This window comes from Coenobita brevimanus, chromosome 61 (assembly GCF_032717465.1).
Source record: "Coenobita brevimanus isolate Jiangsu-jjx chromosome 61, ASM3271746v2, whole genome shotgun sequence".
Taxonomy (NCBI): domain Eukaryota; kingdom Metazoa; phylum Arthropoda; class Malacostraca; order Decapoda; family Coenobitidae; genus Coenobita; species Coenobita brevimanus.
Genome location: NC_137014.1, coordinates 13,876,995 through 13,901,359, shown reverse-complemented (window position 1 = coordinate 13,901,359; position 24,365 = coordinate 13,876,995). Strand labels below are relative to the sequence as shown.

The 24,365-nt window shown below is 39.0% G+C and overlaps 1 protein-coding gene across 1 annotated transcript in view; it reads right to left on the bottom strand.

Moving 5' to 3' along the window:
- Positions 1–7,798: 7,798 nt before the first annotated feature.
- Positions 7,799–24,365, bottom strand: part of LOC145403694 (protein SpAN-like) — a 28,297-nt gene continuing 11,730 nt past the window's right edge. Inside the window, exons 8-10 of the mRNA XM_080275382.1 lie at positions 14,958–15,095; positions 11,146–11,281; positions 7,799–8,050 (exon numbers count right to left, since the gene is read on the bottom strand). Coding sequence (XP_080131508.1) covers positions 7,799–8,050; positions 11,146–11,281; positions 14,958–15,095 — 526 coding nt within the window. The remainder of the gene's footprint in view (positions 8,051–11,145; positions 11,282–14,957; positions 15,096–24,365) is intronic.

Here is a 24,365-nt window from a genome sequence, read left to right as displayed (position 1 = left end):
CGCATATGGATTGAGTGAGAAATGATGAAGTGAGAAGGAGAACTGGAGTTGTGTGGGAGATGGCTGATCGAGCTGAGCAGAGGGTGTTGCGATGGGGTGGGTATTTGGAAAGAAAGGATGATGAGAGATTGGTGAAAATGATAACTGGATCAGATGTGAGAGATGTAAGGCTGAGAGGAAGGCCACGAATAGGATGGGTGGACAGTGTGTGGAGAGTGTTGGATGCGAAAGGGATGTCTGTTGAGCAAGGATGAGTGGCTGTGCGTGATAGGAATGATTGGAGAGAAGCTGAATGAATAAATGGTGATGCAGCGCTGAGGGGATATTCTCCCGCATTTGGTCCGATCAGCTGATCAGGTCAGTTTTGGAGTAAGCGGATGGGTCCATTATGGTGAGGCAGAGGTAAACCAGCTCTGCAGTCATCCCCTGCTGCGGGTGTCGCTAACTGCATAGCGCAGTTGACCGTCGTGCGGTGTGGTGCGGTGAGGATCTGTCCCTTCTCCCTTTGGGGATAAGATGTGAATGAATGTGTGTGTGTGTGTGGATGAGTAAATTGGGAGTGTGTCGTCCTATCTCTGCTATCTCTCTTTCTTTGGGGGAAGCAGCCTAGGTAGCCTATATAGACAGAGAGATCGTGTTGTGTTAGTTTTTATAAGATGATATTGTCGCTAGTGTTATTTTTCTTTTCAGCACTGTGGTAATTACAATTACTTAGTGGTAATATAGCATTTTGGAAACTCCTGTTTATGACAGTGATCGTATGTGTGGCTGGTGAGCAGCAAATCTCATAATTTATTGGTGTTAGCGAAGGTAAGCACTCTCTGAGTGCTTTCCAGTTAGTTTGTTCTTTTGTCAATGGTGGTAATATGAGTGCCTGAAGTAGTTTCTAATGTATGATCTTACGACCGTGGAGATAATATGACTGTCTGATGGCATTATTATTGTTTATTGTGTTATAAGTGCTTGAAATTGTTTCTGCTGTGTGATAATGCCTGAAGTTGTTTGTACTGTATGATCTTATGACGGTATTAATAATTTGACTTCCTGGTGGTATATTTGATCTTTTGACATTATCACTGCCTTAAGGTGTTTCTACAGTGTGATCAAGGGACAGTGATGCTAATAGGAGAGTCTGATGGTGTTTTTATTGTGTAATCTTATGACGGTAGCGATATTATAACTGCCTGTCAATGCCAGTGACTTTATCTATGGCTTTGGTTATATAAGTAATTATTAACAAAAATTCTTGATACCGTTATGGCCTCATCAGCGATGAAATGTCAGGATGACGGAAGCTACATTCAGTATGAATTCACCACTATTGTCAATAACGGATGTGAATTTCAAAGTTTTATCATCGGAGTGCAGAAAACCAAGTTTTTTCAGGCGGCATTCAATAGCTGTCATTCGAATCTGGAAAGTAAGAAACTTGCCATATTCTAGCAAAAGGAGGGACTGAAGCGAGCAAGCTTTGATCTTACGGGACAGTTCGGTCAACAAAATGACTCTGGGTTACGTGCATCATGCATGGTATCACTGAGAACTGCACAGGAAAAAGATAAAAAAAAAAAAAAAACTCACAACATAGCAGAGAAGTTAATCGACCCCTGCTGTAAAGATTTAATCCAACGTGTTGTGCGATGTGATGCCGAGCAGGTCACATCACTACCCCTTTTAAATTATACTGTTCATCGACGAATATTAGGTACAATACGTCTAAAGATATCAGACAACAAGTAACTGCTGAAATGAAGGTGTCGTCTTAAGATAAAGTTGTAATTCAGCTTGATGAGTCAACTGACGTGGTTGCTTGTGCACATCTTCTGGTGTTTGTACATCAGTGGTGGAAATTTCAAGTAGGGTATCTTGTTCTGTCATGTTTTTGAGTCAATTACAAGAGGTAAAGCCATTTTCTATGAAATTTCAAAATTTATATAGGCTGAAGGACTTTCCTGGAATAATATATTTGAGTGCACAACTGACGGAACACCAGCAGTGCTTGGCAGTCGATACCGTTTCGAGGAAGAGTGAGTGAGGCGAATCTTGAAAGAAGACCTAAATACCATTAAATCAAGTTCCAACTACTGTGCCAGGAGTTTGGAGCAGATGAAAAAGTGTTAATCTTTCACACTGAAATTTACTGGTTGTCACGGGGTGTTAAAGCTTTGTAGCCAACATTTACACATATGTAACTCTTAATTCTTGTAATAGGTGAGTCTTGAGTTTTGTTTAAAGTTATTTTGGCAATTGAAGAGCAGGAGGAGTTAAAGATGAATACAGGGAGTTGATCTTGATTTATTATCTTCAGAGAAAGTCTAAGTTGAGCAGCGTATGTATTATACAGAGACTTAATATACAAAGTAAGTCTAGTTGGACCCCTCTTCTTATTCACTCTCTCCACTACCTGCTGGTTCTACGGCCAGTCTCCTTCTGAACACAGAATCCTACATTCTCGTGTAACAGGGGTTGTGTCACGTGTGCTGTACTGCCGTGGAAGCTTCTAGAATACTGTATGTCTGTGTGTATGTACTGCTTCCGGTGCACGATCAACATTCCTTCACTTAAAGAGTTGCAAGCTAATATCCCGTTCCCACACCTTGTCTGGTGTTCTGTCTATCTATGTATCTATCTCTCCATCATGCTTTCTGTTATGATTTGTATTTATAATATGGAGTCCTGACATTGCTCGGTCACGCAGCTGGCTGTCCTCCGACAGCAATCATCATTGACATATGCTAATTTATTAATACATAATATTCTTCTTCTTCACTCTTAATACATAATACTGATTATAATATTGTATAGACATAATATTCATGAAATATAATATTGTACTGATCCAGTAATATTAAATTTTAAACAAGTTGTATACATAATTGAACAAATGCAACATATTTAAATTGGTTATGGTATGACATATTGTAAAATGTGTATGTATAACAGACATACGCATATAATTGTGCAATGGTAATACTGCTAGGTCATTATATTACATATTGAGTTATCCCTTAAGTAATGTCTAATATTTCACCTAACTTGTGTGATGATTCTGGTAATACAGAATTGTAGTAACACTGTATGAATTGTTACATAATATTGTAGTAAGATTGTGGTAATGCATAACTGTAACATTGTATGAATTGTTACATAATATTGTGGTAACATTGTGGTAATGCATAACTGTAACATTGTATAAATTGTTACATAATATTGTGGTAATGCATAACTGTAACATCGTATGAATTGTTACATAATATTGTGGTAATGCATAACTGTAACATTGTATGAATTGTCACATAATATTGTGGTAACATTGTGGTAATGCATAACTGTAACATTGTATGAATTGTTACATAATATTGTGGTAATGCATAACTGTAACATTGTATGAATTATTACATATCGCTTATAGTTACATAATTATAGCAAGTATAGCATAATGCAATCGTTTGTCGTTAAATAATTGTTACATATCGTTTGTAGTTACATAATTGTAGCAAGTGTAACATAATGCAATCGTTTGTCTTTACATCTATCTATCTATCTATTGCTAGACGCCTCAATTATTACATAATTGTAATAATTGTAGTCCTGACATCACTCATCCGGTCATGCTGCGGTCGATGATAGTGATGATGTGCCATGCCACTGGCTCGTGGAGGATACTAATTTGCATTTTGTTTCACTTATAAAAGGAGTTTATGTGGTATTTTGGCATTTGTAGTAACACTTACACCTACTTTCATTTGTTTGTTATGTGATCTTACTGTATTTCTTTTCTTTTCTTTTCTTTTGTATGTATTGATTTTCTATAGTTTGTTTTTCTTCGTATGTGTACGCTTTTTCGGTGCTGGCTAATTCCCTTGGGAACCTTTTTTAAAAATTAGTTTATATTGCACAGATATTACTGTAAATGATGTTATATAGCCCCGTATTTTGTTATTTTACATAAAAAAATATATATACACTATATACAGTATTAACTATGTACACTGACTTGTTGTTCGCTTGTACCTGTCGTGGGCAATATATGTGTCAGCACTATGCGGAAATCTTTGTCTTCACGATTGTGTGGAAGATGTTCATTCTTGCTAACGTCATTTGTGTTGGCCATTCATTTTCTTTTCCTGGTTTTCCTTGTAACTTAATTTGTCTGTTTCCACTAGGTAGCTTTAATTAATAAATGTTTAATACAGTTCTTTTAATCGCTCACTGAGTAACTGTGATGGTATATTTGTAAATGTAGTAATGTATAGCTGTATGTATGAAATACGTATTTTATGTAGGTATAAATGGTAACACTCGTTGGTAGTATATAAATGCTATAATAAATGAATGAATATATACAGTGTAGAATATTTATTGTTGGTGATTATTTAGTGATTGAATTATGCAGATAACTGAAGTAAGTATGTGTATGTAAGTTGTAACTATCCAGCATGTTTTATACGTTTGTGCTGAAGTTTTTTGTCTACCACTGTGTATTGTATAAATGAAGCAACTATGTAACTCACTAGTTTTTACCGTGGTGGGAATGGTGTGAGTGGTGTTGCAAGTGGTGATAGCGTTGTCCTTCAAGGGTTGATTGACGTGTTGAGGGGTGTCAGACACACGTTGATAGGCGTGGCATCGTCTCAGCAAACACGTATGGTGACGCTGACTTCCCAAACTGGTAGCTGTGGTGAGTAAATGAGTAGCGATGAGTAACTTGAGTGAAGATAAGTGAGTAAGATGAGTTGTGAATATGGGCTTGGTATTTGCTTCGTTGTCTTGACCTTCTCGCACTCCTGCGTCAGCAGTGGAAGTTGGGTGGAGGTAGGAGAGAGAGGAGGGTGAGGTCAGGTGGTTGTGAGTTGTGAGTCGTGTCTCTCTCTTCGTTTGCTTGTTTTGTTTTTCTTTCTCAATGTTTTTTCGATCCTTTCCTCTTGTGATTTACTCGTTGTGGGATGGAGAATGTCGCTACTTGTAGGTGCGTGTAGAAGATAATACAGACGACTCGTAGAGCTGTTACTTGTAGTTGATCATAAATGGTTGTAGTTCGTTAGTTCGTCGTAGAAATTGGAAGATTGTTTGTATCAATATTTTGTTAAACTACTGGCAAGGCGTCCTGTGACCTCTTCATGTCTAAATCAGCGTGGTGATCAGGGAGACCGAGGGGGGTTAGAGAGAATACTGCCAGGAGCTGGTTGTGAGTTGTTGGTTGTAATAGGTATTATTTGTTTTAAATCTTGATAATGTAGAATCAACTGTACACTCATAGACTCGTAGGCTTGTAGACTCGTAGGCTCGTAGGCTTGTAGGCTCGTAGACTTGTAGGCTTGTAGCTAGTATTTTGTAGGAATTCACTGTAGATTCGTAGATGAGGTTCGTACGTTCGCTGCCGCCATATCTTACAGTAACTTTGTAGCTTCTTGTAGTGTATTTTGTAGATCAGTTATACATATATTAGACTCGTGGACGAGCGGTTGTTATACGTGAGTAGTTTTGTACGTAGATAATCTTCGTTACCTTTTGTCATGCAATGACAGGAGAGGTAAAGATTAGTATGGGACTATTTTTATTTGTCTTGGAAATATTAACAAAGTCTCTCACACATGAGTGAAGTATATAGTCCCGTGAGCTACCTCCTTCTCTCTCTCTCTCTCTCTCTCTCTCTCTCTCTCTCTCTCGCCCATGTTGCTAGCCTCCTTCTCCCTACTACCTGCCAGATCTATGGCCAGTCTCCTTCTGAACTCAGAATCCTACATTCTCGTGTAACAGGGGTCGTGTCACGTGTGCTGTACTGTCGTGGAAGCTTCTAGAATACTGTATGTCTGTGTGTGTGTACTGCTTCTGGTGCACGATCAACATTCCTTCACTTAAAAAGTTGCAAGCTAATATCCCGTTCCCACACCTTGTCTGGTGCTCTGTCTTTCAATCTATCTATTTATCCATCATGCTTTCTGTTATGATTTGTATTTATAATATGGAGTCCTGACAGGGGGAATATGGTGTCACTGAAGAAGGAGCTTTCCGAATTCTTCAAACCTGACATCAAGACAAAATCACTTGAGTTCACCAAGAAAATGTCAAACAACCGGTGGGTCCAGAAGCTGACCTACTTAAAGGACATAATCTTATAACTAAACGCATTAAACTTATCTAGTTAAGGTCGTTTTACCAAAGTGATTGTTTTCATGGACATGAAGCTGGAGCTGTGGGAAGGAAAAGTCAGAGACGAAAATATAAGCATGTTTGAACACCTTAGTGAGGCATTTGATAAAAGCAAACCCACTGGAAAACTAGAATTGGTGCACCTTGTGGAAACACATCTTTCCTCCTTGTGGATGGAGTTGGAATATTATTTTCTTGAACTGAGCGAGTTTGAATCAAAATTGATTTGAAACCCATTCATTGTTAATGTGTACCCTCTCCCAGATAACATACAAGAAGAATTCTAGAGTTGGTGAATGACTTTGTTGCAAACGATGCATTTGAAACACTTCCCGTGATCAAGTTCTGGTCTAAAATGAGTATGCTTTACCCTGCTGTAGCTGATGTTGCTGTGGGGATTTTGCTTATATATCCTAGTACTTACCTATGTGAGCAAGGATTTTCAACACTGTTGAGCATGGAAACTAAACACTGAACACGGCTTTATGTGGAACATGGCCTTCTAGTATGTCTGTCTAATACTGCTCCTCGACTTGAGAAACTTGTTTGCACAAAACACGTTCAGCCTTCACATTGCACTTTAATACTGATTGTCATATTTAAAACATGATGTAAATGATTACTTACCAAATGAAGTAATTATAATTTCGTTAATCTTACCATAGGCGGTATAGTACCATTCTACACTGAATTATTGCTGATGTTTTGTATTCTTCATTATGTAACTATAGGTTCACTTATCATATTATATTCCGTATCAGATTATTGGTGGATACAGGCCGATGGTCGGATAAGTCAGGGGGTACTTGGTGGGGAAAAGGTTGAGAACCCCTTTGTAGATGTTACCCTTGCAACTCATTTTATCTCCCTATGCAACGAGTATTGAAAGTTGGACACTCTCATAGAGTTGTGTCAATTTGCCGCATCAGAATTCGAACACTGACGCCAACGAACCAGCATCCTCACATCTAGCAATGTGAACCATTCAACTACCGCGGTTCATGAAGGGATTAAATAAAAATTATATGAGGAACGTCGCATCTGATAGAGAACGCAGATTTTTGTCATTTACATACAGTGAAAAGAATTTATTTGATGCTGGGCTGCAAGTACAGCATATTATCTTTGTAATTTGTCTTGTGATAAAAACGAAATATTTGAAAGGAAATAAATAAGCAAAGAAAAGTTGCCAAGTCATGCTTTATTGTTGTAAGTGAAATAATACAAATAATGTGCACCAATGTTTTACGCTGTAACCATCGTGTATGTGGAAGATTAATTTAAAAAGTTATCTTTTTATCCTCTCACACCAGTTTTCATGAGTTAGTCTTGATTTCTCACAGTCAGTGACAGAATAAGCGAAAATATTCATGCAGTTGAAATATCGTTATATTGCTTACTTGTACAGTATATACCCTGTTCTGCGAACGTGCTGGAGGGAAGGCAAGCAAAAAATAAGTTGATTTATAAACGCACGATCAAATGCATGTCATAAGTATGACTTTCTTTTTTTCCATGAAGGTCCAGGATCGAAAAGTGAACAGTTTTTCCAAGTCACTGCTTCTTCCCACGAAAACAAAACAATATGAGAATGAAATTATTGTAAGTTATTTTATAAATCTCAGTTCAGGTTAAGGTCTTGGAATTAGACGATGGTGTACTTGAACTTCATGCCTCGACTCCTGCGCTTGGACCCTTGGTAGGCCAAATACATACGACCCTGGGTGGAGTTGGGGAGGTTGGTCACCTTCCGTCTCCCACAAAAGATTTTGCTTGTAGACGGTGGGAAGTTGTACTGACCATAGTTGTTCACGAGAGCCCAGTCCACCGTGCAGCCTCGGGACCAACGAGTTCTCACGTAAAGGTAGTCCAGTTTCACCTGACGTCCACTAGGAGCCTAGGGGAAAGATGAAAGTTTTTCAGGAGGCGCCTCAAATAACATTCAGAGGGAGTGATAGTGGAGTATTGAATCAAACTGTCCCTTTGCTGTTTACAATTTGTGTCTACTTCTAAAGTTACTTTAGGCTTGGAACCTCGCAACATGAACTCATATTGCCAGACGCATTAAAGGATTCTGATCGTGACTATACGCTACTCCCTTAACACTAAACTAGTGTGTCATGGAAAGAAAGATTAATTGATGCGTTACCTTGTCTGGTGAACTCTGATTATGGAAGGAAACTTTGCATAATCGAGGAAGTGTTTCATTAAAAATGAACTTGGACATGGGATTGCTTGACGGAAATAACTGAAGTCCACACAAACATATAAAGTTGGAAGTTGTTCTTCATATTTGTTCAGAAAACAGTGAAAAGTAACGATAGTAAGAAAAATTACAAGAAATACGGAAACAGATTTACAGTACAGAGATACAGTCGCTCACTTACGAAAATGCGATAGTAGCACATGAAGCTTGTTGCATGAGGCCTGTTGAAGGCAGGGGTAGATATGATACCGGAATCGCCAACACTCCTCGTGTATATGGTCTGGGAGAGAGGAAGGGGTGAAACTAACATCTCAGTGTCTTGTTCTGTACCAACATCTCAACCCACTTTCACACAAAATGGGTTTCCTATTACTGACTATGAACACTTCAGCCTTTTTTCCATAACAATAAACGCTGTGTTTTTAATGCAAACAGAAAAAAAAAAAACTACAACAACTGTCAACAGCCTGCACCGCTAATATGAAGGTGGGTCAATTTTTTATTAATCCGATTCTGGGCATACTGTAGACAACTTAGCTGTCCGTTCCTTGAGACCTAACAGCCTTTTTAAGCACAAAAGAAGGCGATGCATACCTTTACATGTCACTCCTTGGTTGTTAATACCATACATCCTATTATGAGGCACGAATTAGCCATCTTATTCTGAAGTGATGTGATGATATTAGTGGAGAGGGAGGGTGGTGTTACAATACGTGTATGTTGGTGGAGGATCAGAGACAATATTACAGACGAGGTTAGACAAACCTTATGGCAGGGTGATGGTTCAAACTGTATGGAAATGTTGAACCCACGCCTAGTGATGCTTGGGTTTGATAAGAAGGCCAAGCTGATGAACGAGGGGCTCCTTATAACTTTCTGACTGACCTTCTTCGGCTGACCGCAAATACTGTAAAGTAAGTGATAGGGGTGAGCGAGAGAGTGGAGGCGTGGAAGTGGAGCAGGAATGCGAGAAGGGAACACTCTGCATAAGAAGCTAAGCTTGTTGTTGCTATGGGCACACTCATGTAATTTGATTAGGCTTTCTTGGGCATCTGGTTAGCTGAATGAAATTCAAGCAGTCTGTGAAGGTAGAATTATCTTGGTTAACCGTTTGTCTGTCATAAAATATATATTTTTTTCTTCAGAAGATGTTCTTTGGCTGAGAGAAATCGTGGCAATTCAAAAGTTAAGGAAAAGCAGTTAGAAAGAGTTTTCAAGCGGCAAATTAAGGAGACATAAAATAATAAAATGCAAGCAGCAAAAACGAACTTCGAAATATTCATTAGATGTAAAGATGATGGGGGAGACTTATTATTAAACAAAGTGGACTAAAAAGGATATGAAGAAATTAACAGAGAAAACACTGGTGAAAAGTGAGTTAATAAAGACTGTAGAGATTACAGGAAAAACAAAAGTGGATCCGAGAGAATAGTTTGTGAAAAAAAAAAAAAATGCAAAGCAGTAACATGCATCGTTCCTAGGAACAGTGAGAATTCGTCAGCTGCAAGGGAGAGAGGAGGGGTATTTGTAATATGGTATAGGGTTACTGAGACTACAGTATTGTTGGAGGTGACGGACGAAGAGTTTAGTTGCTGCACAGACATAGGAATGGAAATAAAGAGGTGACATTTGAGGAGAAACGCGAATGAGAGTTTGAGCAATATATATATATGGGTATTTTTTCTTTGCTGAACAATATAAGAATATTTCAAGCAAGTCTAGTACTGAAATCAAACTCACGTCTTTGTTCTGCCGTAGAGTTGGTAGGCTTTAAGATAGTCGACACATTGGCCACTGACTTTAGGCTGCAGTTGAAATTTCAGCAACTTGACGATCACCTTCCTGCTGGACTGGGGAGGGGAGGTGAGGACAAAGGAAAACATGTTAACACATTGATTGTCATAGGAGGCAATGCCAATTGGCAACTGATGTCAGCTACAATGTTTGATAATCACCTTTGCTTTTATGGCTGTGACAAATGGTATAAAAAATGTTACTTTGATAGAGAATGCACATAACTGATGTGAGCAAACTGCTTTTGATTACAGATGGCATCTGCCAACGTCTGTACATAATGGATAATTTTAATGGACAAAGGAGAACATCGTATCATTACATGAAATAAATTCCTAACGCTAACAGTGCCAGATCAACTATTTTCCTTTGAAACAACAGTTGCACTTACCCACAGAGCACTAACGTAACATTTCGCGTTGTTTGGGTAGTTCTGGATGCCATAGTTGGGAGAAGTCCAGTAGTAGATCCCGTTATATCTCTGCACCAGGCATCTTGCGGTTGATGGTCTGGTAGTGGTAGAAGTTTGTCTAGTGGTCGTGGAAGGCAAAGTAGTTGTCGTGGTGGTATCAGTTGTGCCTGAGGTGCTGTATTTTGTAAATAAATAATTATGTAATTAGTGAAACATTAAACCATGAAGGCATTAACCATCCTCAGTAGACCTATAAGAAAGAATAATAAAGCGACGAAAATGGTGGGAAAACTAAAGAGAAAATCGTGCCCCAGTATTATCAGGATAACTTTGATCGCTGAATGATGAGAGAAAATAAGCAATAGGTATTTCTTAACGACATGTGGTATGGTGGCCAACTTTTCTGAGGCGGTTTTAGCCAGCAGCGATTAAAGTGAGAGATCCAAGTACTGTTATGCGATACACCAAGAATTTTAGTACTGTTAGAGGTAGGAATATTGGTAGCGCTGAAGGTAATGTAGGAATCAGGCAGTATCTGTCTATTAGTAACCTGGATAAGTTTGGTCTTCCTAGCACTAACTAATACTAATTTGTCCCCATTCAGTATCTCAGATAAGTCTTGGTATATGGAGACTGTTGTGTTGGGTTGGGAGTTAAAGATACCAAACTTTGTGGAAGGGTGGTAAGTGTGAAGGTACTGTGAAGCGCTGAGTTGTCTGCATATGGGTGAATGGGTTTATGATTGGTAGGTAATGGCTAGTTAATCTCTCTCTCTCTCTCTCTCTCTCTCTCCAGTATATCTATCTATCTATCTATCCATCTATCTATCTATAATTGACATACTTTTGTACAGGCAAAATTTGTCGTGTAACGAAGGTGGAGATCAGAGACAGGATAAACATCTTTATTTTTCTTGGTCAAACTTTCGGCATCTACTACTGCCATGATCACGTCTAAAAACAAGAGAAGTAAAACCAAGATCTTAAAATTTAGTGAAAACAAAACAAAACTGAAATTACTGCTTATTCGAAAATATAACAATACATTCTACGTATGTTTACACCGAAGCTAAACAGAAAAAAAAAATGGAATGACAAAATGGTGAAGCACTTAGTATTATCAGGATAAGACGAGTCAGTCTGGTTACTAGAACACCCATGTATTTAGTGGTTAATAAAACCTGAGAATATTCAAAGGTAAATGAATATAAAATAAAGAAAAACAGTCTACAGTCGATCACGCTCAGTACATGTTATATCTGCACAGTAACCTGAGTAAATGTGGACGCGAAACAAAAGAGAGAATAATAAACTAATCTGTGCGAAGAGTTACCCAGGGAAACAGAGCAACTGTATGAGGGTATCGTGCTTCGTTAATATGGAGATGTATTTGGTATGTATATAAAGCGTCCATGATGTCCAGGTTGGTTCCTGTAGGTGAAGGGGCTAAAATACTGAACTGGGTCCTGTTTATAGGGTGGTCAAGTGTTGGAGAATGGCTGAGTATGGCGGCTTTGACAGCAATCTGTTTAGTAAGATTTGCCTAGATGGTCGCTGACACGAATCCCTAACTGCCGTTAAGTCCTATCCGTATACTCGATCTGGCATGCTAGACACGTATATTTATAAATGACACAGAACTGAAGGTTGTCAGGGATTCTGTCTTTGAACCTGAAGTGTTGCCCTATCAATTTTTGTGGTTTAAATTTTCTTCTGTAGTTAAACTGAGAGTAGGATTGTCTTAGAAGTTTAGCTAATTTTTCTTTCGTTTTGTTGCTCTGTTTGCCTGTATAAGTGATTGAGATATACATATAGTCTCTCTTGCCTGTGGGAACTTGATCGGGTATCGAAGCAGCAAGCAGTTTACACAGCTGTAAACCAATGTATGTTTCTGTGAATTGACGTGGGAAACCATTAGCAAATAAAAAAATCAGCAATGAAAGTGAATTCTTTGTGAAACTCTTCATATGTCGATGATAATTTATTGTATGTAGGTGTGAGTAAAATACTAATAAAATTTCTTTTACATTGGAGAGGTAAAGCCGAGTAGAATTTGGTAAAAAGACCTGTGAACGTTTTCTTGCAAGAAATAGCTGTACCAAATGAATGGTTCTGTTGTTCAGTTTCCATGTGAAGTAAGAGAATTTTACTATTTTGTTCATCTTCTGAGATAAAAATAATATTGTCATGTTGAGAACTGAGATAAATAAGGATTGGGTGTATATGTGAAGGTGAATTAATGCTTAAAAAGCAGTAATCGACATATCCTCTACTACAAAGGCTTAAAATGAGCTGGGCAATTTTCTAACCAGATTTTCTCGTGGTGACATAATATGTCGGTAAAGGAACAGCCTAACGGGATTCCATGCCTACTCCGTCTACTTGTTTATTAAGCGTGTCAGCAAATAAAAAGTGACATCTTTCTCCGCCGGCTCTACAAGTAGGCAAAATTATTTCTTATTAAAACCATGAGCGATGTCAATGTTCTCAGTTACCTAGTCTACATATGTGCTTATTGTTTCTTCAAAATGAATGTTGTTATACAAATTAGACTTACGAAATGAGGCCACTATTGCATCAGAAAAGTCATTTTAGGTATACGTTTCACGAAAGGAAATGAATCCTTGATCGTGTACTTTGAAGTTGTGAAAGGGGACAATAGGGGGACGAGATTTTGTACAGTTTTGTAATTCGCGGTGCCGATGGCTGACAGTATGGGTCGTAGAAGATTGCCCTGTTTATGACTTTCGGTAGACGGTAAAGAATACCTGGCTTTGAACTCGTTGTGAATAGTCTGCAGCAAGTGATTGTCTGTTATGTTACTGACCTTTGCTTGGCATAACATACTGTTGAGTTTGTCTTCAGATTGAATAATCAAGCAATACTCGTATGCATCATCTTTAAAGATTCTTTTCATGTTGCTGGCACAATTGTCTCAGTCAAGGATCAGTACACCGTGTCCTTTATCTGGCTTGGTTATCAGTGGTATCGTCCTGCAATAACTCTCTCTAGCTCTTAAATTCCTCAGTTGATAGACTCTCTGACAAAGAAGAATTATACTTTTAATAGGAAGATAAAGTAATAAGTTTTAAATTGCCTCTAAATACTCTAAGCCTTTTGAGGTGTGATTATAAATGTCCTCATTTTGGGGTCTTTTGAAAAGTCTCTCAAAAGATAAACGAGTGATCAGTGAAGTTCAGTTCTTTGATGCGAAAAGCAAATTGAAGTTCTTTTGATGGTTCTGATTCTCAATGGCAGATAATTCTCGGGAAGACAAGTTAAAAACCGCTTTCTCTCCGAGAATTTACCACTTTTCTTCGGATTAATTCCAGTTTTAGTATTTTTATCAGTGGTAGGTGGTGGCGACCATCATCCACTCACTTGATGTAGTGCTGCCTACTTCTTCCGTAGCCTGTATCATTCTTTTTCTGTGCCTGTCCTCCTCTCTTCCTCTTTCTCCCATCTTTCCTGTCATTTCTTATTGCTTTTCTTTCCTTTACAGGTGGCTTTACATTGAGTGACAAGCCTAATGGTTTCCTGTAAGCCAAGAAACCATTTACAACGCTGGGTGGTAACCATATAACCAAACCATACGTGCTCCCTACGTGTCACCAAGTGGGTTGGTGGAGGGTTAGTGTCCCCCCTCGTAAAACAACTAACTCAAAGTCAAATGGCCACCCCTTACGGGATTATGGCGTCTGGCAGTAGATAGATAGATAGATAGTATTTTTATTAATAAGCTTTTAATACCTTGGTTTTATTTCTGTTCTTTTTAGTCTTGATCATGGCAGAAGTAAATGCCGGAAGCTTGTCCAAGAAATATGAAAATGTTTTCGCAGTCTCGGATCTTTACCATTATAGAGCAATGCAAAGAGAGAGAGAGAGAGAGAGAGAGAGAGAGAGAGAGAGAGAGAGAGAGAGAGAGAGAGAGAGAGACTCGGTGGATAAATATGAATGCCTGGAGTGTCCAGTGTATTCAGAGGAATCCAGCCTAAGTGCATATTACTCAGTTTATGAACTACCTAAGAAGGCAGGGAACAAAATCTAAATGGTAACAGTGCTGGAGTGGAAAGAATGTATGAAGATAAGTAGCTAATGATAAGCTGCACAAGACTGTTGGTCCTATTTCCAAGGAAACAACTAAGGGATTAGGACAGAATGCCCTACATATTTTGTAGAAGTCTGTAACGAGGTCAGTTATGAAGGCAGACTGGAGAATGTAGGTGTAATGCTAGCACTGGTGGTGTTCTGTCATATCAAAATGCTGAGAATGGAGAAAGATGAAGAACTACTCAGTGTCAGTGTATGCAGTATATGTGTTAAATACGAGTATAAGGGTAATACAGGGTACTGTCACAGTCATGCTGTGTTACAACAAAGCACAGGAACTCACGAGCAGCCAGGCACGGCAATGAAGGACAGAGTGGCCGACCAGCCTTGGTAGGAGTTTGTCCTGGCGAGGAAGAAGAGCACCATTTCACGTCCAGAGGCGGTGAAGGTGCGACCCTTGGCGATGTCGGTGTCACAGAAGCTGGACACAGTGAAGTTCCGATGAATCACAGAAACGTAAGAAATCAATTAATGGATACTTCATATATTAACTAGTAATGATGGATTATCAGGTCCATCGTATATGGGTTAATTAAGCAAACAACCTTTATGGGTATAAGACTTGAGGAAGAATTCTACAGTCTTCATCCCTCTTGATGTTTAGCCACAACGCCACAAATGCTTGGAAGCACCCCAGTTTTGCCATACAGCCACTACATTTACAATAGCAGTATCAGTACACACACACACACACACACACACACACACACACACACACACACACACACACACACACACACACACACACACACACTCACACACACACACACACACACACACTTCTTCCCTACCTGCGGGTGGGGAAAGGTAGAATACAGAAAGTCATGGAAAGGAAATAACATTGCAGTGGGAGAACTGATCGACAGCATGTCTAAATGAAATGAACTATACCCATTCATACACCATTCAAGCCCCTGGAAGCCTGGCTCTACCTGATAGGTACACCTTTCCACATTAGTTTCGTAATTAATTATCAGTCAGAGTCAGTCTGAGGACTGATAAAATAAAAAAATAAAAAAATGCCAGACCTTCGACATACATTCCTCCGTACATCCAACCAGCTCGATCCATGTCAGTTTCCTCGCCTGGTGAGCGCCCATACCTCTGTTTCTCACACATTCATTTACCATATATATCCACTTTCTTTTTGACCTATCATGGCTCCTCCTGCCGTCGAATTCAACCACATTCTATACGCTTTTCCTGACCCTATTTATATCCATTGTCTCCACATAGCCATACCATCTAAGCACGATTTCTCCAGTTGTGTTTTCCACTGATTTCCTTACTCCCCATCTGCCACGAATCACGTCATTTATCCTGTCTTCTCTCTGCACTGCACGCACGTTTATCTAGCATGCCATCTCCGCAGCTCTAACTCCTTTTTTTTTTTCCGTTTCCATGTCACATTAAAGTCTCACGTCAGTAGGTTAGTGGGGGTACTATAACCTCTTCTCTTGCAACTGCCTCGCTTTGACCTCTGTTTCCTATCGAGCCTTTCATAGCACCGTCCACTTTCCTTTCCTGTACTACTTTATCTTCTGCTTTCATTGCATATTTACTTCCCTTTTTCTGTCACTGGTTTCAGGTTTTTACACTTTCTCACCAGTTCAAATATCCCTTTACCAGAACATCACACTGGGAGTTCACCTTCTCTCTCGGCAATCATCACTCTGCGCTTCTCTACATTTTTTTTGTTTTTTTTCAAGGCACGATGCTAGCAGACGTCATCAGAACTCCGCACTAGTCAGCATAGTTCCTGCCTGCTACCAGTCAACAGCACAGCATTACCTGTACACATCAGATTTGAAATGCTCCATCCTGCACTATTCATTATTGTTGTCAACTCTACTTCCAGTACTTGAGTTTATACTTTAGTCATAACAACATTCATATGAATATTGAACAGTCATAGGGACACCACACATCCTTGTCTTACTCCAGTACTAATGGTGAACCACTCACCTAGTCAACCGCGTACTCATATGCAAGGTTAGCTACCCTCATAAAACTTAGTGGCATTCAGCAGGTTTCCTTAACACTGTACATAGACAACGTCTTTCATATTTGCTCTCCATTTTCCTTGTGTGTTTTTTTTTCCTAGATCCATAAATGCCATTAATACCACACAGTCATTTTCACAAGCTTACTGCATTATTTGTCTCATTACGATTATTCGATCCACATATCCCATATCATGTGCAAAACCTCAGTTCGTCACTCGCTAAGCTTTTGATTCCTTCCTTTCTTTATGATAATTCTTCCATATACCTTTCCAACGACACTCATCAGACGGTAATTTTTACAATGACTCTGATTACCTTTATTTTTGTTCAAGGGTACAGTCAAGGCCTTCTTCCACTCTGCTAGTACAGTTCTACTCATCCAAACCTTCTTCCATATTTCCAACAAACACTTCATTCCAGTCTCTCTGCTACTGTTCATCATCCCTACATATACATTTTTCGGCACCACATTCCTTCTCTGTACACAAGTCCTTATTTCTGCCCTGCTTTCACCACTCCCATTCACCAGTCTTTCAAAATATTTCTTTCCATTTGCTCCTTAATTCAATTTCATTTGTTAGTATTCTTCCACTCTTATCCTTCACACTTCCACACGCTTATCATGCTCATTTATACATTTTACCATATCTTTCCAGAATACGTTATATTAATTTTTCTTTCAAGATCATTATTTAATTCTTTCGCTTTTTTCTTTCATACTTCTGTTCAAATGCCAATTTGTCTCAGTATATATACGAGTTCTGTCATTAGATCCCGTCTTATATCGACTCTAGCCACTTATTTATCTTTTCCTCCGCTGCCCTTTCTGCCTCTGCATCCCATCAAACCTTACCTTTCGTACTAGTTGCTAACTTCACAACACCACATACCGCCTTAGCATTCCCAGTAAAACATTCCCTATACGCACTTCCCAAAGTTTCCAGATCCATTTCGTTCCAGTTCATTTTCTCTAACTCCTCTCCTACATTTACCTGGTAGCCTATTCATCAGCCTCTGCTGTGTTTTTCAGCTTTTTCACTCAGTCTTTCACTCTGATTAGCGATATTCCTTTTTGTTCTTACCCCCCATGCACTTTTCAGTTTTACATTGCACACCATAGTCAGATGATCAGATAAACCTCCAAATCGTCCTCTCACCGCCCTCCTATCAATCAATAACTCTCCCAGTTGTGTTTCTGTCCACCAGCACATAATCAGTCAGGCTCCTTTCAACATTCGTTTCACCCTCTTTGTACTGTGTGTATCTGTCAGTGTCTTTGGGTTTAAAATATGAATGATAAATGTATAAGCTCCATTCCTGACACATGTCTTTCAGTCTTCGTCCGTTATCATTCTCCCCTGTTACTCCATGGCGACTCATTACTCCATTTTCGGGACCGGTGTCAACTCTTTCATTCATGTTTCCCATCACAAACGCTATAAATCCTAGGCATCTGTCCTACCATTCCATCCAACTGGTCTTAAATCCTGTTTTATCTCTCATACTGCGTGGGGTCATGTGCAATAATCAGTGCTACTCATCCTCTTAACCTGGAACTTCACATACATACATAGACACACACACACACATACATACAGACAGACACCTCGAGCTGATATATTCATATTCTTTCATTCTTCTCAGCAATTCAACATTCATCAACAGAGCAGTTTCGTTCTTACGTCTCCATACGCACTCATACCTGACTTAAAGTACTTCACACCCTCCCACTCCTCCATTTTACACCCTTTCATTTTCATTTCACACAGCCATCCTAGTATTCTTGATCATATTCATTGCTTCCACTCTTACATTCATCAGTCATACCCCTTACATTCCAACAGGCCACCCGAAGCTCCTTATTAGTAGTGCATTGTCCAAGATCCTGTTACTCTGCCAGGGAGCAAGGATAGAGGGCGTGGAACTGCTAATCCCCTTTGTGTCCCATCAGGCCCGAAGGGAATACGGGACAATACTCTTGCTCCTCTACGCAAGGGCTAAGCTATATGGTTACCACCAGTGTGGTTTATTATTTTCTAGGTTACAGAAAACCACTTGGCTTGTGACTAACTAGTAACATGAAGGCATACTACAACAAGTAAGCGGGTGGCGGGCACCCCTAAGTAAATTAAAAAATATAAATAAATAAAGTATATATATATATATATATATATATATATATATATATATATATATATAAAGTATAATTTTACCCCATAAATTTGCCTCCCTCATTTATTATTTACAAATATATCTAAACTCAAAATTTGCAGTTTTAGAACAGATATCCCAACAGGCAAGGCTTCTCTTTTCACAATATTAGGGAGATTTTGGCATAGAAAACGCATAGATTCCTTAACAGTGGTAAGTATGGAAGATTTCATGAAACATCTGTTATTATAAAAGAGCAAACAAAAAAAAATTTGACATAAGAACATAAGAACTTAAGAAGGGAGGATAACTGCAGTAGGCCGGTTGGCCCATGCTAGGCAGCTCCTAGAAGAGTAAATGAACTACTAGAATGAGATAAAGACAGCAAAGAAGAAGGCTGTTCCCTGCCTTCCAAACCCTCCAGCCGAAGCTGTCAAGAAATAGTCAGAAAGAAGATCATGCAGTACAGAAACTCTGGCGTGGACATTTTATAGGAAAGTGTGAAAGGAGAATAGAGACTATCGTAGTGTAACCTGAAAAGGAAAAAGTATGAATTAGTATTGGTTATAAGATTTTTTTTTTCTATATCCATCCCTTATTTGTCATATGCTTATCTATCCTATGCTTGAAACTCTCAATGGAAGAGGCAGCAACTACTTTACTAGGTAGCTTATTCCATTCGTCTACTACTCTATTACCAATGTACCAATTTCTACCTATTTCCTTACTGAAACGGAATTTTTCTACTTTAAAACCACTACATCTAGTTCTATGCTGTATGCTCACTTTAAGTACCTTGCTAATATCTCCCTTATTTATACCATTCATCCACTTAAACACCTCAATTAAGTCTCCCCTTACTCTACGCCTCTCTAGCGAGTGCCGACTTAATCTTTTCAATCTGTCTTCATGCGACGAGCTCCGAACATCATGTATCATTTTTGTCATTCTTCTCTGTACATTTTCTAACGAGTTAATATCCACTCTATAGTAAGGACACCAAAATTTTACTGCGTAGTGTAAATGTGGCCTTACTAATGCTAGATAAAGTTGCAGTATTACTTTTGATGATCCATTGCTCACGCTTCTCGAAATAAATCCTAGGACCCAATTTGCTTTATTTCTCGCTTTAATACACTGTTGCCTTGGTTTGAGGTCGTTACTAACCAAAACTCGTACATCTCTCTCACATTCCGATTTGCTAATTTCTTTGTTATCTAAGCTGTATGTAGTATCTCCAGTGGTCTTGCCTACGTTAAGTACTTTACATTTTTCAACGTTAAATTCCATTTGCCAGGTTTTAGACCATTTGGACAATATATCGAAGTCCTTTCTTAAGTTATGGCAATCGTCAGTCAAGTTAATGATACGCCCTATTTTCGTATCGTCGGCAAATTTGCTGGTGCTGCTAGTGACTCCTAAGTCAAGATCATATATATATATATATATATATATATATATATATATATATATATATATATATATATATATATATATATATAATAAGGGAGCGAGTACTGAGCCCTGGGGTACACCGCTAGTTACTAATCCTCAACCTGACTTAGTTCCATTTGTTAATACTCTCTTCTTTCGTCCTTTCAGCCAGGATTCTATCCATTTGAAGATTAAAATACGAATTTATATGAGTTACTCATATAAATTCGTATTTTAATCGACCATCAGTATGACAAGTATATACAGTATTGACATATTTTTCCAACTAAAAGTTGCTTATCAAAATACAGGGAATCGTGTGTGAAATGAGAGTAGCTAACCCTTTCACTTCGTTAAATGTCCCATTTCCGAATAAAATCCTTTGCCTGAATGACAAATAAAATTCTAAAAGTCGCCATCATACTGAATGGGATAATAACAGAGCCCGCAACAAAGATTTCACGACATCTGCCATTACCGGTTCAAGACCCAACAGCCCATGCGAGTGTTTCTAAGTTTCTGGCAGAGCAACAGTCCCATCCCGCTGATATATTTGTGGTCTTATTCTTGCTCTTTGCAGACGACTTTTTTTTTTTTCCTTTTTTTTTTTTCAAGAGAACCTGAGGGTTGGATATAGCCTTGATAAGCCCTTTACTTTTCATCAGTCGAGTATTAATCATCTGGTGTAGCGTGACACCCGCTAGTGCCCAGGATTGTAGAAAAAGAACAGAAATGGACATTGTCAAATATTCATCGAAGGAAGGAGCCACAAAGTTTGGACGTATGAAGTTCACGACTGCAAGCTGGTAGGTGGGTAGTACGCTAATTATGTTTCCATTAAATTCTCACATACAGTCCAACAACCTACAAAAGTAATGAGATAAGATGAATAACGTACCGCAGGGAGGTGGTTAAGGGGTGAGACAGTTTTTCTCTTACTCTTTCACTCCATGCAAAGCTAACTTCATCATTCTTCTCAAAGGAAAGCTTACAAGTGAAATCAATGGAAGAGAGTAAAAGTGCATCCCGTAATTTAATTCTCTTATTGTCGCGGCCTAATCGTATTTTGTTCCACATACCGTCAGACTATTTTATGTACCTGAGAGTGAATCATAGAATCTGGGTGGGTTAAATTAATATTGGTATCATTAACTCTCATGGTCCGGGCAATTCTGATAGTCTGTATTACGTAAAGCCAACTATTTTATTCATCTGGGAGTGAGCCGTACCGGTACCAGTGTTAGCACTGATATTCTGTGAACTGATATTCTATGAACTGATATTCTATGAAATGGCCAGTTTTTGTTTGGTAAGACAGATAAACGTTCTCCTCTGCAATATCGTTTCCTAGTTTTTAACTATCACTGGCCGACAGAGGAACATTTGAATAAAAAAAGGCAAACGACACTTTGACAGCCACACCCACCTTTGCAGTATTGTATGGTAAACAGTTATTTACGGGCAAGGGGTGACCCACGGAGATTCCATCCTGGCCAAAACCTGGCCTAATGGAGGTCGACCATTATACAAAATTTTCTGTTTTGGGGTAATAAAAAGCTATGAGGCTGTTCGCGTTGGAAGCTCCCTCCTCACTGAACACGGAAGTCGCACCAAACCTAAAACATGTGTGGGTGGAAGTCCAGCATTTTCAAAATTTCGTGTTCCCCGTTGAAAACAAAATTATGGTTGCGTATAGTGGCTTAGACTGGTTTCCCCTGGAAGCAACCCCCCGGTAGGGGACGGCCCAAGGGGTCCCACCAGACCTTAAACCTGGCCCGAATGATGGTCTGCCACTGCCCAAAATTTCGTGCTATCAGATAAAACATTATGGCCATCTATAGCGCCTTGGACCGGGACCTCCAGGGGACTCCCACCATCCCACTTTATGACAGACCCCCGATCAATGTCAGAATAAACCACGTAAATGACACCAGCGCTGTAGCATCCCCGGACAAAGGAAATGTAGCCAAAAGCGCCATTCCACCATCACGTGGGTCGTGGAGGATTCCACCATCATATGGGTCTTGGAGGATTCCACCATCACGTGGGTCGTGGAGGATTCCACCATCACGTGAGTCGTGGAGGATTCCACCATCACGTGGGTCGTGACTCGTGGAGGATTAGAGAGGCCAGTCAGGGTTAGGTCTGATCTGAGACCTCACCTGACTTCACCACAGCTTGTAACAGCGTGACCAGCGGGCAGCGTCCCACCCTCGGTTGGTCATGATTAGTAATGTTGAGAATATGCTGTTGTACATAATTACATTTTAAGTTAGCTTTGTAGCTAGTGAGGTTTCCCCGTTTTTACGGTACTAAGTTTTATTCTCGTGTTTTAGTATTTACGATTATTATTTTTTATTATATTTATTGTATTCATACTTATTCATGTCCTTCCCTCGTTATTTTGTGTACAGTCACATGTTAGCTCATTTGCCCGTTTGCTATAAACGCATATATTTTTTGCCAGTTTTTACCCTTATATTTCAACACTTATATGCATTATTATATCTACTGTGTTCACTCTTATTCATGTTTCTTTCTCGTTACTATATGTACAGTAGCTTGTATATGCATTTGCCCGTGTGATATGTGCTCATAACAAAGTTTATATTACTAGCAAAAATTATTATTACTCTTGTAATGCTGTATTTAGTGTATACCGTATGTAATTTCAGTATGGTTAGGTTTCTTATATATATGTACTCTCGCTTTCAGTGTTGTCTTGATGATGCCTTTTTGAAGGTGAAACCTCGACTAATAAATATGAATAACCTCGGTAACTTGGTGTATGGACATCCAGCCCAAGCCCTTATCAACAAAAAGGGGACACGGCGTAAAACTAAAAAAAAAAAAGAAAAAAAGAAAAAAAAAAGAAAACGAGCATTTGGGAAAAATAATTAATAATTGCCATTATGCTGTCGTGTTCAATAATATATATATATATATATATATATATATATATATATATATATATATATATATATATATATATATATATATATATATATATGGCTTCATTATAATTACATTGTTCACATGTGTTCGAATACCATTGTATAAATCTGAGTACTACTGTTTGCTAATTTTGGGCAACGATTATCTTGCACCCAAGTTGTCAGTTTACTCTTTCATACAGCACTGATTTTCAAATGATCCTTGAAAATGTCGATACCTTGGACGACCGGTGACGGAAACAAGTTCAGGCCAGAGTAATTCCAGCTCCTAAATGATCTCAGCAGTAATTTTTCTGACGTTATGTATTGGAAGAAAGTTAGGAGCTCCAGAATATTTTTTCCCTCGTTGTCATCCTCCCAAATGCAGGACGCCATTTACCAACGGCACACACACTAAATTGTTCCGACAATACCAATGTCTGGTTAAGTCCATGTTGGTGGTGATACGACAATTGCCAGGTAAATAACCTGCTTGGTGGCTGGACAACCTGTATGGCGGCTGGACACGCTATGGGATGGTTCTTGGAATCTTGTAATATAGTTTATGATTGACAGTTTTAGTTTCAATTCTTCCTCTGCTTTTTGCATGAAACTTGCACAAAGAATTTGTGTAATTAATGAAAAATGCATTACCTTTGCCTTTTGCAGGAAGTCAGTGAATAAAACGATAATTTCTCAAATAAGGGAAAACATTACTTATTTCATGAAATGAGCTAGTATACAGATTACGTAGGTGGGGGGGCAATGAAGCTGGGGATAAGTTTATTGAGTCTATATATTTGGGCAGTTCTTGGGAAGCGTTGTCGGTCCCCCGGTTAACTTTTAATTTTAGACTTATTTCACACTCGTTTTAAAGCCATATATCGTGGGTAACAGAATATTAAAGAATAGCTGTCTTGCAGACACATTACCACCGGACCCTCATTCGGGTTGGCCTAGATGAGACAATGCCACTGAGCTAATGGGGGACTTATTTATAATGAGCCCTTTTCAACCCTCCTAGAGCGTCCAGTACAGTTAAAGGTGCCTTCCACGGAATCCCCTAAATAATTCCCACAAGTTCCCCCGTTTTAAGTGTTTTAGGGACATTTTAGGCTCCTTTTTGGCCCTTTTTATCTAACGTACACCAGCCAGCTTAGTGCCTGT